The 16,304-nt window shown below is 42.3% G+C and overlaps 1 protein-coding gene across 1 annotated transcript in view; it reads right to left on the bottom strand.

Moving 5' to 3' along the window:
• Positions 1-2,169: 2,169 nt before the first annotated feature.
• The window catches only part of gna12a (guanine nucleotide binding protein (G protein) alpha 12a), a 29,204-nt gene continuing 15,069 nt past the window's right edge, over positions 2,170-16,304 (bottom strand). The window contains exons 3-6 of the mRNA XM_040023690.1: positions 9,183-9,233; positions 8,900-9,100; positions 8,373-8,579; positions 2,170-5,458 (exon numbers count right to left, since the gene is read on the bottom strand). Of these exons, the coding sequence (XP_039879624.1) occupies positions 5,297-5,458; positions 8,373-8,579; positions 8,900-9,100; positions 9,183-9,233 (621 nt within the window). The 3' untranslated portion in view covers positions 2,170-5,296. The remainder of the gene's footprint in view (positions 5,459-8,372; positions 8,580-8,899; positions 9,101-9,182; positions 9,234-16,304) is intronic.

Genomic DNA, 16,304 nt, shown 5'->3' with positions numbered 1-16,304 from the left:
GTTAATTCCACTGTCAGTGTGAACTTAAACAGAAGTGGTTTAATGATCTGAAAGCCTGGGGTGCAGCTATCTGTCATGACCAAATCATCAGCTAATGAACCACTCGTTCATACTTTATGCTCGTTTATCTCTGATTCAGTCGTGTGTGTGTGTGTGTGTGTGTGTGTGTGTGTGTGTGTGTGTGTGTGTGTGTGTGTGGAGAAAAACAGAGGGAGTACCCGGCTCATTATTAAATATCAGAGTTCAGCTGTAGGTCCAATCAAAACAGCCTTAGGGAAACATCAGCTTAACCAAAGTCATGAGACCAAATTCACTGCGCTGCACACATGCAGCTGTATACACACTCGAACCCACAGTCACACACACTCGCACACAGATAACAGATAAATGTGCGTGATGGCTCTCAGGCCTATGGATATTCGGGTAGGCAACAATTACGTTACGTTATTGCTGTAACAACAAACAGAGAAGTCCTCTTTTGATTTCTGTGAGGTGGTTTGTGGCTAAAAATGGTGTTTCTACATTATTCTTTATTTACTTTGGTTGCTAGAGGCAAAATAATAAAAATGGCTACAATCACCTTTTATCCATTGCATTAAAAAGCTTTGCATTATTTCCTGCCAGTTCGTGTTTATTTTGGTTTGTTTTTGGCAGAGAAGTGAGTCGTTATTAGCAAGCTGCACATAAAGACTGGATGGCTGCAGTGCACCCATATAAATACCCATCTTAGTAGTGCTAACTATCATATAAATAATATACAAGTATATAGAATATTCACTGTCCAAAACTGAATTAGGCACCTTACTAATACCTCTCTAATGCTTAACAGTGTGACATTATTATAAAGTGCTACCCCAATTTTATATTTTCACTTTGAAATAAACTCCTCCTTGGGTTGAATTGAATTCAACTCTAAGAATATCCTGCACAGGCCTGCTGGTGTTGACTATGGTGTAGAATTTAGCATTGATACTCTCTGTCTCTCTCTCACACACACACACACACACACAGGCTACACATCAGACACAAACGTTGAAATGCAGTGCGAGGACGAAATGTCCTGTGCCTCTCAGCTTCTATAAACGAATGTTTCCTTATGTTTCAGAGACCACTGGGATATATTTTTCTGCTCCCTGCTTTTTCCTCTCATCTCCTTTGTACGACACCGCAGGAGGCTGGTTAGGTTTTCTCTGATGTGTGCTAGCCTGTGTGTGTGTGTGTGAGTTTGTGCTGTGGGGTGAAGAGGGGCAGGCGATCGAAACAGCCTGAGCGATGTCGTTCTGAGTCTCTCCATTTTGGGATCAGGACAGGAAGTGGGCTCAACAGAGGAAACATGACCTCCTCCCCCTTCTCTTCTCTCCCTCCCTCCCTCTATCCTCTTACTTTTCCCTGTATTCCCTCTTCCTCCCTTTGTCCCCCCCCCCCCCCCCCCCTTAGTCTGCGCCTACCCATTCACAAGGTCACTTCAGTGTTCTTTTGGAGCCGGGAGCTCTCGTATGGCTGTCACATTCATTTCTGCGGCGTGCCTGAGCGGACCTTAAATTACACTCTGCTTACTTCCTGTGTAAATAAATCTATGTTAACCAGTGATTTCTAAAACAACACTAAAACTCTGGTCTAGTTGTTTCTGGGCTCCCTCCCTCTCTCCTGAGACTTGGAGTCTGTTATGCAGCAGAGCTCCTCTGATTAAAAGCCAAAGCAAAGGTCAGACTCTGCTGGGTAACAGAGATATTGCCCGACTTCAGCTTTACTCTCATGCCCAGTGGTCTGATAGCTCTGGCTGATGAGTTTCATGTTACATTATGTGGGATGAGGGCCTACGGTTAGCCTAGGTTGTAGATCAGTGTGACATTACTTATCAGGAGCTTCAACTCTCTGGCTTCGCAAGAGAGCTTCTCGTGTTCATAAATACTGATTAAACGGCCCCAGGACATTAGAAAAACATATTTGAATTTACTTCCCCCCGCGTTTCTCCTTCGGAGCTCAAAAACATTTCTTAAAAATCCTCACATCTATCTGCCCCCCCACCCCTCCTCCCTCAACTCCTCTCCGCTAATCTTTCTACCACTCTTCACTTTCCAGCTCAGAGGGTCTCGACCTCTTGCTTTACCGCATACACACTCAAGCACACAAAAGACGGCCACACTGAGAAAATAAAGAAACAGCGTGTCAGCAAACGGCAGTGTATTTCACCACAGAGCACAGAGCCAAGGCACTGGAAAACAAAAAAACAAAGGCAGAAGACCTCCCTCTTTTCATCCCCCCCACCAACCCTCCCGACCTTCATCCTGTTCGCCTTTCAGCGTCTGCATCTGTTTGTTTGTTTCATTGCCTTTTTCTTCCCCAGGCGTTTTCCTTTCAGCTCATTTTTTCTCGGACACATCCAGTGCAATGACGACAATTACAAAATTAAACAAAACGACAAAAAAAAAAAAAGTTAAGCGTGAGAGGAAAACAAGGTAGGTTAGCTAACAACACCAACAGAGCAGTTATAGTTACAGTGATACCGTTAGACAGAGTGCCGCTTGTATTTTAGGATGTGCACACAGTATCAGTCACATACTTACAGTAATTAATGTACAGGATTTATCCACACAAACACAGTTTTAATACAGTATCAGAACGAGGCGAGAGTGGGAACGTTCCCGGTTTGACTCATTCGCCTTCGAGGCAATGCAGACTTATTACTCGGGGTGGGAAGAGCAGCCCGGCTGTGTCCGACTGCTGCATACCGAAATGCAAATCAGGGGTTTTCACTTAACCTCACTTGATTGGAGGGAAAAAATTAGTTTTTAAAAATGTACAAAGTACGAGGGATGCTCCTGTGAGCAGTTTAACCACCATCAGAAATCAGTGCATAATGTTTGTTAAAACTGCAGATAAGCTACGTAACAGGACAGATTGTGACTGGTTGCACTCATAGTTAACCTGCTGGTTACTTGACTTATAATTTCACCTTTATCTGACACTGGAAAAACTTACACTGAACAAAATATTTCTGCAGTTATCAGATTAACCCAATGCAGAAAAAAATCCAGTCATTACATTCAAATCAATCAAATCAAGACATCTTGATGGACTGGGTAATATAAACTCTTGTGGCTTTTTCGGTTTCGCTGTGCACCTCCTGCTGAACAAATATCTGACATTTCAGCTGCTAAATAGTCCACTATGTTCACAGGCTGGCTGCTATTTTTGTCCGGCTGCAGTTTAGCGTTCGGAAAGAAGTGCAGTGTAGTTGGTTTTTAGGACTTTTTTGGGATGGAAACAAGGCCATGAGTGGTGAGAGTGAACCAAACAAGTAACGTTGGAGACTCTAAAACCAAAACAATGAGCTCAAGGACACTATGAAACTTCATATAAAGCTGGAGGGAACTTTAGAGGAGCACGGCGATACACATATTTGTATATATATGCATAGAAATTGTCTGAAGGTCAACAGGCACCAAAAATGCTCTGGTTTCCATTTGCAGTCAAGAACGTCTGACAGATGAACAAGAGGAACACATTTGCCGATGTGCAATTTGGAAAAAAACATCTGCCATCACCTGATTTAAAAAAACTGCATTCATAAACAATCGGCAATCAATGGAACAGGAAGTCTTAGATCAGAGTTACGCTGGACACAGCCGAGGGTTTTCAGATGATGACCGATGATCTGTGAATTTGTTACCTTGAGCCGTTCTTTCCCTTTCATATACGCAGCATTGACCAAAGCTTTTTTAATAATTGGAACATCTTTAGTGAAATTGTTTTGATTCCAAAATGTAAGTATGTTGTATTTTTAAAAATTTAAATCCGAGTTTTTTTCTTCTTGTTTTCAATGCAGCGGACATTTAAATAAATGATCTCTAGCCGTCGCTTATCACTGAACTTGTATTTCTGACAGTAATCAAATATTTGGATTTGAAGGCAGCACTTCTTTCTGGCAGCTTCCTGTTTTCCTTACACGGCCAACTACTTTGTTCAGGATACTTTCTAGGAACTCATTAGGAAATCACAGACTAGCCAGTCACCAGAACGTGTTTAAACTCGCTTCCCTGTGATGATTTTTTTTTAAAAAAAGTCTGGCTTGTGTAAGTCACTTGTCATTGTCTCAGTGTTTTTGCTAGGAAGGCTTCCCACCCCGACTGCTACAAGTCCAAAATGGCTACAAGAAACACGGGGATAAGGTCATATGCAGTTCAATCTCTTCATTTTCTGCTGTTCCCGGCACGTTTACAGGACAAAGGGAACAGGAACAAGCAGTGTAACCAGAAGCCAAAGCTTTTTTGTAGATTTTTTAAAATACTTTTTACTATATTTCTTTTTATACTGCCTCAGGTCAAGTCTAGGCTATTGTGGTGCATCTACTGGGATGCTATGGAAATCACAGAAGGGAGAGAAAAGCTCGGGAAAGGTGTATGGATTCATACGAAACCAGGAGCTGCGTGCACTTTTCAGAGCTTAGATGAGACTCTAATTTGACCGTCTACTTCCGAGGAGAAGAACAATGTGTCTATTGTGCCGAGAAGGAGTGGGATTAGAAGAATAAGACTTGTTATCTGCAGCTGTTGATCTCTCGAACAATGGCGGGAACAAGAGAATTAACACAAGACGAGGAAAGAAAAGACGGGGCAGGAGAGGACGAGCGGTGTAGCGCAGCTCAGTCTCACTCCTCTGCTGAAGTTCATTGACAGGAACACTTGTGCAACCTTTTCACATAACACAGCATATGACCAGTATGGACCCCAAACCCCCTTCCCTCTGTCAGGTGTACTTTAAGACAGTATTTTTCAGCTCCAAACCTCATGTTTTTCCTCCTCGTTTTCTTTCTTTGCGCTTCTTTCCCCTCCCGCGGCATCTTCACACAGCTCGAGCTACATTTCAACAGGCAGCAGTCTGACTGGGTTTAGTGACATGTTGTCATGAGTCTTATATACAGAAGAGAAAAACAACGTTCAGTGCTCATGTCATGTAGTTGGTGCTTTCCTCTACATTTTTTACACATCTTGGTCCTGTGCAAGGAGAAGCCCACTGTCTTTTTTCTTTTCTTTTTCTTTTTTTTTTTTTACAGCATTCACACATTTATACAGGTTAAACATAGAGATTCCACAGGGGCCAAAACGTCCAGAGTTGCTTCAGGGCTCCACAGGTTCAGAGGTCACTAAGATCCACTCTGTGTGGGTCAAGTGATGGTTCCACAGGTCAGTGTTGCTTCAGATCAAAGGAGACCTTCTCAGAAGTCCTCCAGGCCTGGATTCACGGCTGGTTTCACAGTTAACAGTCAGAGAGGCCATCGTCTATGACGTGAAGGTCACTGCAGCATTATATCTTTGAGGTTTTCCTGCAGGATGGTGTCCTTCACGGCGTGGAAGACAAAGCGGATATTTTCTGTGTCTACTGCAGTGGTGAAGTGATGGAAAAGCGGTTTCCCTCGGTTTCTCCGCTTACGACTAAACAACTGCACCAGGAACGCCTGGAAGAAGCAGAGGAGGAAGAGTCTTTATGTGCGTGTGTTCACGTGTACTATACTGACGTAAATACAAGATCAGACCCACTTTTATGACATAGCAGGAGGATTGGACTTTTTGGGGGAAGATATTTTTGTTGTGGAACTATTGTCACATACGTAGTGTTAGAGGGATGGATGTTCATGTTACACATGGCCTAAGCTTCAGATAATGAGGTCAATGTACAGTGGAGAAAAAACACTATTTGATCCCCTGCTTAATTTATACATTTATTCACTTACAAAGATGTGAAGAGTCTCTAATTTTTATGGTAGTTTAATTTTAATAGAGAGATATTGCCCCAACAACAAAAAACACACACCCATTACATAAAAGTTATAAATTGATTTGCATGTCTCCCACAGATTGACTATGTTCCACTGTGAGACACAGATTACAATCAATAAATCAATCAGTCAGTTACAGATACTCCTGCTATCAGCTTGTCCACTAGACACCGGTCCAGAGAATCAATTTCTCCCATTCCAACCTCTCCACCACCATGAGCCAACTGCTGAAGGACATCAGGGACAAAATTGCAGACACGCACAACTGTTGTAGTGATTGTAAAAGATCAGTCACCCTCGCGATCGGGAGCTCCATGCAAGATCTGGCCTCACAGGGTGAGGTTGAGCATGAGAAAGGTGGTGGATTGGGATAAATTGCTGTGGTCAAACTGAGCTCTTTGGCATCAACTTGACCCGCTGTGTTTGGAGGAGGAGAAATGTTGAGTATGACCCAAAGAACACCACCCTCACAGTCAAGCACGGAGGTGGAAACATTATGCTTTTGTTTTCTGGGGCCACGTACTGCAACAGCCGGAACACTGAAGATGAGTCATGGATGGGCCATCCAGCATGACAATACCCCAAAACATACTGCCAGTGCAACAAAGGAGTGGCTAAAGAAGAAGCACAATCAGATCACGAGTGGCCTCGCCAGCCTCCAGACGCCAAACTTATAGAAAATCTGTGGCTGGAGCTAAAGCTTCGAGTTGCCAAGTGGCAGTCAAGAAACCTAATTTATAGACATTTCTGGGAGTTTCTGTAAAGATGAGTGAGAATCCCTTCAAACCTGTTGACCAGCAACAAGAAACATCTTACCATCTTGCCAAAAAGGGTTTCTCCATCAAGTACTAAGTGATGTTTTGCTGGCAGCTCAAATGCTTATTCCACTCAATGACATGCAAATCAGTTTCAAACTTTTATGTAATGTGTTTTTTCTGGATTTCTGGTTGATGCACTGTCTCTGTCTATTAATATGAAACTTTCATAAAGACGAGATACTGTTCATTTCTCTGTGAGTGAGCAAACTTATAAATTCAGCAGAAGATCAAGTGATTATTTCTCCCACTGTATGTGCAAGCACTGCTCTAAACACTGTTTAAATATTTCTACTCTTGATGCTGTAACGACAGCAGATATCCTTAATATGGTCAACTAAGGCTCTGGCTGCAAGCACAGAAGCCCCACCCACCTGCTGTTTAAACCTTCTGTTTGCATAGGAGAACCAATCTGAAGAAAGGAGCTAAGAAAGCTTGCTTCAAACAGTGGATAAACTGAGGGGCCTGATCAGAACAGTGCAAGATAAATAAATCATGCAAAATTAATCCAGTAGAGTCCAAGAATAAAAATCTAGAGCTACAGGGAGCATAATAAGTCTTTTCCAGAAGGTTTCTCAGTAACCAGATAGCATGGAGGTGGAAACCCTGAAAACAGCTCTCAGTGCTAAGCAAATGTGTTTCAGTGACTCCTTTTCATCCTTCATGAAAGGAAAGGAGCTAATGCTGCTGCTCAGTTTGAAGCGATGCTCTATCTGATGGTTAAAAACAAAACAGTGATCAACACGGCTTACAGGCTGTGAGAAAAATACTGGTGTATTTCCTCTTTTATAACTAGTTAAGATGCTCACATGTTTTAAACCCTTAAAAATATGCTGAAAACTACTAATCTTATGCTTCTGCGCTAAAATCTGCTCGTCACAAAGCCGGCGTCTACAGGAGAAAGGAGCGAGGAGAAAGAGCGAGTCAGCTAAAAATTGTAAAGGTCAGCGGTTCAATACCTGACTACATTAATGTGCATTTTGAACCCCGAGTATGGATGTTAGGTTTAAAGGCATACATGGGATGGATGAGATTTGTAGTAAGAAACCAGTACCAGTACTTAAAAACATTTAGAAAGCTGCACTGTAACACACAGGTTGCAGAGAAACCCAGGTAGTATTAGTAATGCGCTCATTTTGAGTGTTGCTCTATAATCCAGCTTTTAGGATTATCATTAATTATCTTGACTTCAGTCACGGATGCTAAAAGCCTTATTAAAGAAGCAACCTGGATTATCTCTGCAGAAACGAGAGAAAATATGAGTTGGCAGAAAAACAAGCCTTTAATTAGCAGTATTAACGTTAACTGTATTTCTTTTTAAAAATAAAGCCTTGGTAATAAACTGATGTCTTTATAAATGCTCCTTTACATCTTTCATTGTTGCCCATAACAACCTACGTGTGATGACAGAAATTTCAGTCCTTATAAGCTTACATGGTAAACAGATAGAGCCTTTCTACTCTACTGAGCACTCAAAGCTCTTTATACAACTTGCCTCAGTTACCCATTCTCTCCCATTTATGCAAACCCTTCCTTATGTAAGTTCTTTTTATCTAACATTTACACAACTGGGATTACTATCTTTTCCGAGGATATTTGGCATGCAGACTTCCGATTAGCAGATGACCTGCTACAGCGACCCATGTATGGGCAGCTTCTTCTGGAATGCATGAAAGTTACCACTGTTGCAAAGCTGCATTGAGAAAGATAATGGAGCACTTTAGGAAGACGCTCAAAATCTGCAACTGCATTCAGAGTTTTGTGAAACCTCGGGTTACCTGTACGTCCTCTAGCCTGCGAGGGTCTCCTCTGAACTCAGGAAAGTTCTTGCGAATGTCGGCCGTGCGAATCTTTTCCACCAGCAAGTCCGTCTTGTTGAGGAAGAGGATGATGGACACGTTCAGGAAGAGCTTGTTGTTGACGATGGTCTCGAAGATGTTCATACTCTCGACCAGACGGTTTGTCCTGCGGTCCTCCATCAAGACCTGGAATCACATTGGCTCAACATTATTCTTTGTCTAGTTTTTTTTTTTTCAGGTCTTATCTGCGTGCCAATTAAGGGTTCAGTCGTCATCATATGACCGCTGACTTGAACTCGAGCCACGACTGTGGGAACAATGAAGTTTCCTCAGCGCACCACAAAGAGGGCTTTGTGTTTACCGCAAATGTTGTGTGTCTCTCTGATGTTTCTTGTGCATTTCGCAATCCCAATAGTCAAGAGACTCGTCTGCCAAACGCTTCCACTGCATCAGCATTTCATAATTGGGCTGATAATATGTGGGGGTTTTTTTGTGCGTGCACGTACCTGGTCGTACTCCGACGACGAGGCCATGAAGAGTATCGAGGTTATCCCGTCGAAGCACTGAAACCACTTCTGCCTCTGGGACCGCTGCCCTCCAACATCCACCATCTTAAAGGGAATCTTTTTGATGACAAAGTCGTGCTCGACAATCCCTTTAGTCGCCTTCCTCGCAAACAAAATGTCTTGCTTGCTGGGAATATAGCTCTGAAAAAGGATATGAGAACATTGTCTTGCAAAGTAAAAAGTACAGAGTGTGCTTCAGATTTAACCAGTCACTATGACTCACCAGTTGTCCAATACGATCCAAGTTATCCAGGAAGTATTTGACCGACTCACTCTGCAGACAAGAAGGAAAGAATCCATTACAGCCGCGACAGACCTGAGTCATCTTATACGCATTAAGCAAACTTAAAAGACTCAAAATAATCAAATTATGGCTCTTGATCACATTATCGGAACGATTTCATTTCTTGTATTTCTTCCTTCTTTAATTCTCATTTCCATGGAAGCTGTCGTATTGTGGTTATTAATTTAACAAGACATCAATCGTTGCAACAAAGGACAGAAACCATGTGAACGACCACAATCATATTAGTCCCATCACATCTGTGCAGCTCACAGCTTGATCACATCTAGTTATCGTGTCACACAGAACCTGCCACAAGTCCGCAGCTCTTCAAAGCTCAAGATGACATTCAAGCTGCACTGATCCACATTTTCCAATCAACAAAGGATCAAACAGTGACTTTTAATGTGAAAAATCGCGGTTACAAACCCGCAGAGAATATAAACCCGAGGTGCGGCTCACCACAGGTTTTGGCTTCTTTCGGCTCATTGTGGTGGTGTGACAGCCCCGTGTTGTGGTCTAAAGATCAGCCGTTAGAGAGTAGAGAAAAACTGTAGAGGCCCACAATCACACCCCCACAGTTTTAACGCTGTTCTGACATCGCGTTTATCGAGTTTGTGGCAGAAACGACTCGGATTTGCCCTGATGATCATTTTAGAGTAAACATTAGCATGCCAGATACATTTAACTAGACATATGTGAACGTGGGAAATAATAAGGTTGTAGTTATATTCCCATCATGACTTATCTGTGCATGCTTCACATCGTGACCCCTATGCAAATATGCGTTTTAAATATCTCTTTGTTTTCGACTTCGTCTCTGTAAAGCACTCTGAACGACCTTGTTTCTGAACACAGCTGTTTGATTTGACTGCACCAATTTTCCAGCTGGAGCAGAGAGCTATTTTCACATTTAATAAACTTACAGTAAATAATCTGCCTAACGGCAAACAGCAGCCAGACAAAGTTAAACACAGAGATATTTCACTTTGCGTTTCAGGACACAATAAAAATAATCTGCTCCCTACCAGGTCTTAAAATTCAACAACATCCTGATAGATAGTTACACTTTGTTACTATATATTCATTAAAAAAGTGCGTGTGAAAAGCCAAGTACATCCTTACTCCTTATAATGGTAATTAGCAACCAGGTGCACTTGATTAACTGATCATCAGCAAGTGTAAACACAGCAATTAGGTGTTTGTTAGCACAACGCCAAGGAGGAAAGCCTTTACCGATGATCTTAAAGAAGTTAATTGTTTCAATGTGGGAAGGACTATAAAGCCATTTTAAAGTAACTTTAATTCCATCACTCTGCAGGGAGAAAGATTATTGACAAATGGAAAACAGTCAAGACAGATGCCAATCTTTGCAGGGGTGGAAGGTCCAAAAAACTGAAAAGCCACATCTCAGGCTCTGGAGGCCTCAGGTAGCATGTTAAATGTTAAAGTTCATGACAGTACAATCAGAAAAACACTGAACAGGCATGGCTTGTTTGGAATGGCTGCAAGGAGAAAGACACTCTGAAAAGATCATGGCAGCGCAGCTTTGCAAAACTGCATCTGAAGAACTCAGAGATCTGGAACGCTGTTCTTTAGACAGATGACAACAAGGCAGATGATGTTTAGAAATAATGCACAATGCCACTAAAGACAGTATATCAACGCAAACGCCTCACGACAGCTGTCAGCACGGTGATGGAGGGGTGATGATTTGGGCTTGTTTTGCAGCCACATAACCTGGGCACTCACGTAGTCCCTGAGTGTATCATGACCTCCTCTGTGTACCAAAGTATTCTAGAGTCTAATGTGAGGCCATCTGTCTGACAAGATAAAGCTTTGTCTAAATTGGTTCATCCAATATGTCAATGAGCCCAAGCACAGCAGAAAATCAGAGGAGCTGAAAAAGAAAAGAATGAAGGTGCTGCAACGGACAAGTCAAAGTCCAGCCCTGTCTGAGGCTGTATTTACATCATTTTAAGACTTGTGCTGGCTATGGTACACAGATGGTGTCCTTTCTTTTTACCGTGACTGTATACAGACCAGAAATACTCGCACAAATGAGAGATTATAACAGACAACACACTGCACAAAAGGTAGGCTGTGGCGTCACAAGGCAACCCTGTGATGAATAAATCTGGTCTCACGTGGGCACGTATCAAAACACAACCTGACTTCCACACACAGCCGATTTACACGGAGAAGGGAAATGAAACCGAGGATAAGAAAATGTGATGAACGTGACTTAATTCACAGGAATAAGGAAACACAATAAGATGGCTCATGCGTCACGCTGTACAGTTTCACCATGTTCCAGTCTATAGAAAGAACATGATTCGAATCATTTCATATCCTCTGCAAACATCCACCGAATCAGTCATCAGGGAAGTACCTAAAAATTACCACAGTGTCTGCGCTGAACACACAAAACTTAATTTGGTGGAATATCCCAGTGTGCTATCAACTCTTTCACTTTAGATCACACAAGATTATCCAAGATCTTTGCCGACTCTTTCTGAATGCATATAGCACAGCTGATGTTTTTGGATGTAGCTTTCCTGATACTTCAGACAGCGGTTGGTTCCTTTCATGTTTGCTAGCTTCAAAACTCAATTAGACAACTGTTGAAACTTGAGATGTGTAGTCCATTACTATGAGCACCATGTGTGCTTTTTTGTCACTGCTCCACCATCCACTGTTGTATAGTAATGTGGTTTAAGCGCACACCGATCTTCACTGCAATGGATCGCACAGCTCACTCAGGTTTTAAGAGGCTGCTAATTGATTTTCATGCTGCTTGGAAATGAATGGAGACCAGCGGGTGCCTGCAGCAGAGGAAAAAGGTTTATTTGGTTTCTCTACAGCACGGGAGCTTGATCTTCAGAGTGTCGTGCTATTCTCATGTGCTGTAAATGGGCTGAAAGCAAGCAGGAATAATAGGTATATGCATTTCAAACTGGAATCAGGCTGATTCCCAACAAAAGTTTAAAAATGAACCTTTCTCTTCCTCCCTCAGGAAACAGCTGTGCGTGTGAAAACAGGAGAGGAGAGGGGGAGGGAGGGATTAGCGAGTCAGACAGAACTCAAAGTTTCAAAGTCAGTTTAGCACTTGCATCACACGCACTCACTACAATATAACATTATTCCTCTGTAATGCCGTGCTGACAGCAGCTTTTTCCAGATGTTTCGGTTTCTTTCAAACTGATCAACGAGCAACAGTTACAAAAAAACTCCAAAAAACAACTCTTACTCTTCATGTTGGCCCTGACATGCCCCATAACAACCAGGAAACGTGACCTCTGAGTGGGTGAGATGTGAACCGGTGACCCTGCTGCTGACCTACGGTGTCATTGGCAATAGGAAACACAAAGCCGGGGGGCTCTGATTGGTTCAGCCGGACACGAACGGCAGGGGAGGCTGGTTGGAGGGAAAAGCAGGGAGAGGGGAATTCCCAGAGATGAAGGGATACGCAGACACACCAGACAGACACAGACACGCACGTGAGTGTGCGCCCGCAGACGCAATGACACGCACGCACACGCGCTCAAGCACAGATCGTTTCCACAGGCGCTTCAACTGCCATCAGCACAAATGAAACAGTCTGATCATTCATGCGGTCGAAGCTTCAGACTGAATTTATTTTATTAGATCAAGGATGGATTTTAGTGCCTGGTAATGCAGAGCTGTAAATGAATAAAATATAGCTCTGGGCGTGCATGTGGGCGTGAGCACGTATGTGTGCGAGCGTGCATGTATGTGAGCCCGCGTGTGAGTGTGCATTTGTGTGTGTGTTGAGTAAGGCAGGAGGAATGTCTCCATTCATGGTGTGAATGGGCAGATTAGAGGCTTTATTCCAGCAAAGACCTGAATAAGCTCCTGTTCTGTGTGTGTGTGTGTGTGTGTGTGTGTGTGTGTGTGTGTGTGTGTGTGTGTGTGTGTGTGTGTGTGTGTGTGTGTGGGCACAGGTATATGTGTCACTGAGTGTGGGACTAAGTGCAGTGCTACTGTGGGTCAGTCCTTTCAATTCAAATAATAATAAATACTATTTTTTATTAACTAATGAATAATTTTAAAATTTAAAATGTCCACTGACCTTTCCAGAGTGTCATTTTATGACACCACATAGGTACATTTTTATGTATTTATTAACAAAGAATGAATCAACACTATTACACTTCATGCCCAAAAGCTTTGAATGACACACCATGAATCCAGTTCTTGAGGCAGGCAGACTGGCACAGTCATCGATGTGCTTGGTGAGTCAGGCGGAGAAGTTGTTGTGTGCCTCATGCAGCGATGATACGGGATTTTTAAGACCGATATTTAGTCCTGTAAAAATCAGATATTTTGATACATTGGCCAATATTTTTTCCTTTTAGAGACACAAAACAAAAAGACATCGCCTTCATTTATATGTCCATTTGTTCACACTCTCCTGACTCTGCTTAGTCTCTATATTACTATTTTGTCTATTATTGCAGGGTCTTCACCATACGTGTATAAGGTGCCTTAAGGCGACTCGTGTTATGATTTGATGCTAAATAAACACAACTGAATTGAATAGATCAGCTGGTTGTTTGTTGCAAACTGCCCTCTAGTGGACAGTCTCTGCAACATCACCACTGGTATCACGATTGTAGGGTGTTTCTCCCCTGTCCTCGTTACTTTTTAATTGTCATTTTTCCAAAATTTAAATGTCAATACAGATTAATCAACAAGTAGCTAATACTGGCTAGTCGGGCTTTAATCTCCAGAGCGTTGAAACGAATCAATAAATTAATAAAGCTGAGTGCCAAAAACTGCAGTTCCTTAAGTGGCCACTTGAGGCTGGCTCCAAAAATGAGCTGCTCCCCAGAGACCAACGACACATCTGAAACATGCAATTTTACAGGGGAGAATTTTTATGTACGTGACCTGTTAAACTGAATTACACCTTAAAGTTTTGTTATCTGTGTTATGTATGCCTGCACAATCTGAGGATGTTTGCTGCTGTTAGCTAAAACTGTGCCTGCTGTCGACAGCAGCTTCAAAACTGGAGTTGACCATCTTTTCTTTTCAGTCTATGCTTATTTCAGACAAAGAACTGTTCACAAATTGTTATCTAATAAATTTACAGTATTGCACACAGCAAACTGCTACATTTAAAAAGTGTAAATTTTGCTTGTCAACCTGTGCATGATAAACACGCAGGCTGGGTGTGACAGAAGTCAAATGCAGCATCATCAATTTTAAAAGGGTGAGAAGTAGGAATTCCTACTATTCTAATACTGAGGGGGAAGCAGTTTCAGTTTGGATTTAAATTAAATCCAGAAAACTTTACAAAACCTCATCAATGTGGCAAATCAATGAATCTAAACCAAGTGTTTCAGCTGTAATGCTCAATGTGATCTATATTTCTGAGCTGAGTTCAAGAAATCTCTAGAAAAAAAGCGTTATTTCAGTTCACTTTTCTCCAGATTTGTCTGGAATAGAAACTGTTGCCGATACTCTTCAACACAGCTGTGCTCAGCTTCAGCTCAGGTTTCCTGTTCAGGGAGGGATTATGTTTGAAATCTATCAGTCTAAAACATGCACTCACTAGCTGGTGCAGATCCACCACTATCTTATTTGCAATCCCTGCTCTGGGGATATTTTATGTTTCTTCCTATCAAGGCAGGGATATGCATTATAGATAAAATGGGGTACCACAGACACACTATACACAATGTTAAACCTCAGCAAGGCCCAAGTCATCGATGAAATGTGTGTGTGCAGCGTCGCACGCATTCCTGCATTTATAGCCTCTTTACACCTTTGTGAGACTTCAAAGTCCTCTGAACGGTGCAAAGTCTAAACCTACGCTGACGACAGCAGCCACCACTTACTGTCACTCCTCGATCTACAGCCTTGTTTTCCTCGAGCAGGGGAGGTTCGATGTTTATGTCCTGTATCAAACTGCGTGTTATCTGGGTGTGGTGGGAAAACAGAAAAGCCTACAAGTAAACAAACTCCTTGCCTGTGCTTGCTTTGGGTTTGTTTTTCCCCTCACTATCTCCCCTTTTCCTTCGCTCCATTTTCACTGTGGGAGACTCCCCATCTCCACGCTCATCTCTTTCCACTCCCTTTCTCTCTTCCTCTCATCGGACTCTCCTCCCTTTCCCCCGTCTGCTCGCGGCCCAGCTCGGGCCCAGTTGTGCCTGGGAAAAGCTGATTGCGGTGTCCCCGGAAAACCTCTCCAAGAGCGGCAAGAAAGTGGAGGCGGAGAGTATCTAACTCAGCACATTTACTCCACAGCAGACATTTTGGTTTCTTGCTGTCGAGAATAAGGCTGCTGTTGCTCCATGTTTTGTCCGAAAAGTGAACAGAAAAAGAAAACCAGCACTTTTTTAGGTAGCGTTTAACTTCCTTTATCCTCGATTGGGCCCCAAGCACATGCACATAAATCATTTAAAAAAGAGATGACAAATATAAAGTTAAGTTTGACATCCCTGACTTAAACCATTTTACATCGTGGGCCACTTTGATGTTAGGTGGGTCGGGCCAGTGAAAATCCCCTTTCTTCCAGTGTCTAACCACACATTTAATCCCTGAGAAAACGTGTGCAGTTTAACAGTATGTCTGAGTTTTTCTACATGATAAAAAAAAACGCTGCCGTAGTTAATCAAAGAAGTCTATCAGCACGTCTATTCGGCTAAAATTCAGAGAAATAAATAAGTAAAATGACATAAAACCTTCTTTTGGCTCATCGAGGAGACTTTCTTGCAATTATAAAATGGAAAACTTTGTAAATTAGTGTGAAGCTGTAAAAATAATACATTTCTATAGCAGAAAGTAAAAAAAACAGGAGCTATTGTCATTTACTTGTTTTACTATTAATTTAATGAATTGTATTAAAGGCCATAGGGGACTTCTTTCTGTATTAAGCTATATGACTTATAAAATTTTTGCCCTCCTTCACATTTTCCAAAGCCTTCCAGTGGGCCATACTTGAGTCTTTGGCGGGTTTATTCAGGCCCCTGCGCCTTATATTTCACACTCTTGGTCTAAGTAATTTCAAAAACAACTGGGCACTGTAGTACACGT

The sequence above is a fragment of the Simochromis diagramma genome, unplaced genomic scaffold (genome assembly GCF_900408965.1).
Source record: "Simochromis diagramma unplaced genomic scaffold, fSimDia1.1 OVJJ01000302.1, whole genome shotgun sequence".
In the NCBI taxonomy this organism is placed as follows: domain Eukaryota; kingdom Metazoa; phylum Chordata; class Actinopteri; order Cichliformes; family Cichlidae; genus Simochromis; species Simochromis diagramma.
The sequence above is the reverse complement of the archived record's forward strand: the minus strand, read 5'-3'. Positions and strand labels throughout refer to the sequence as shown.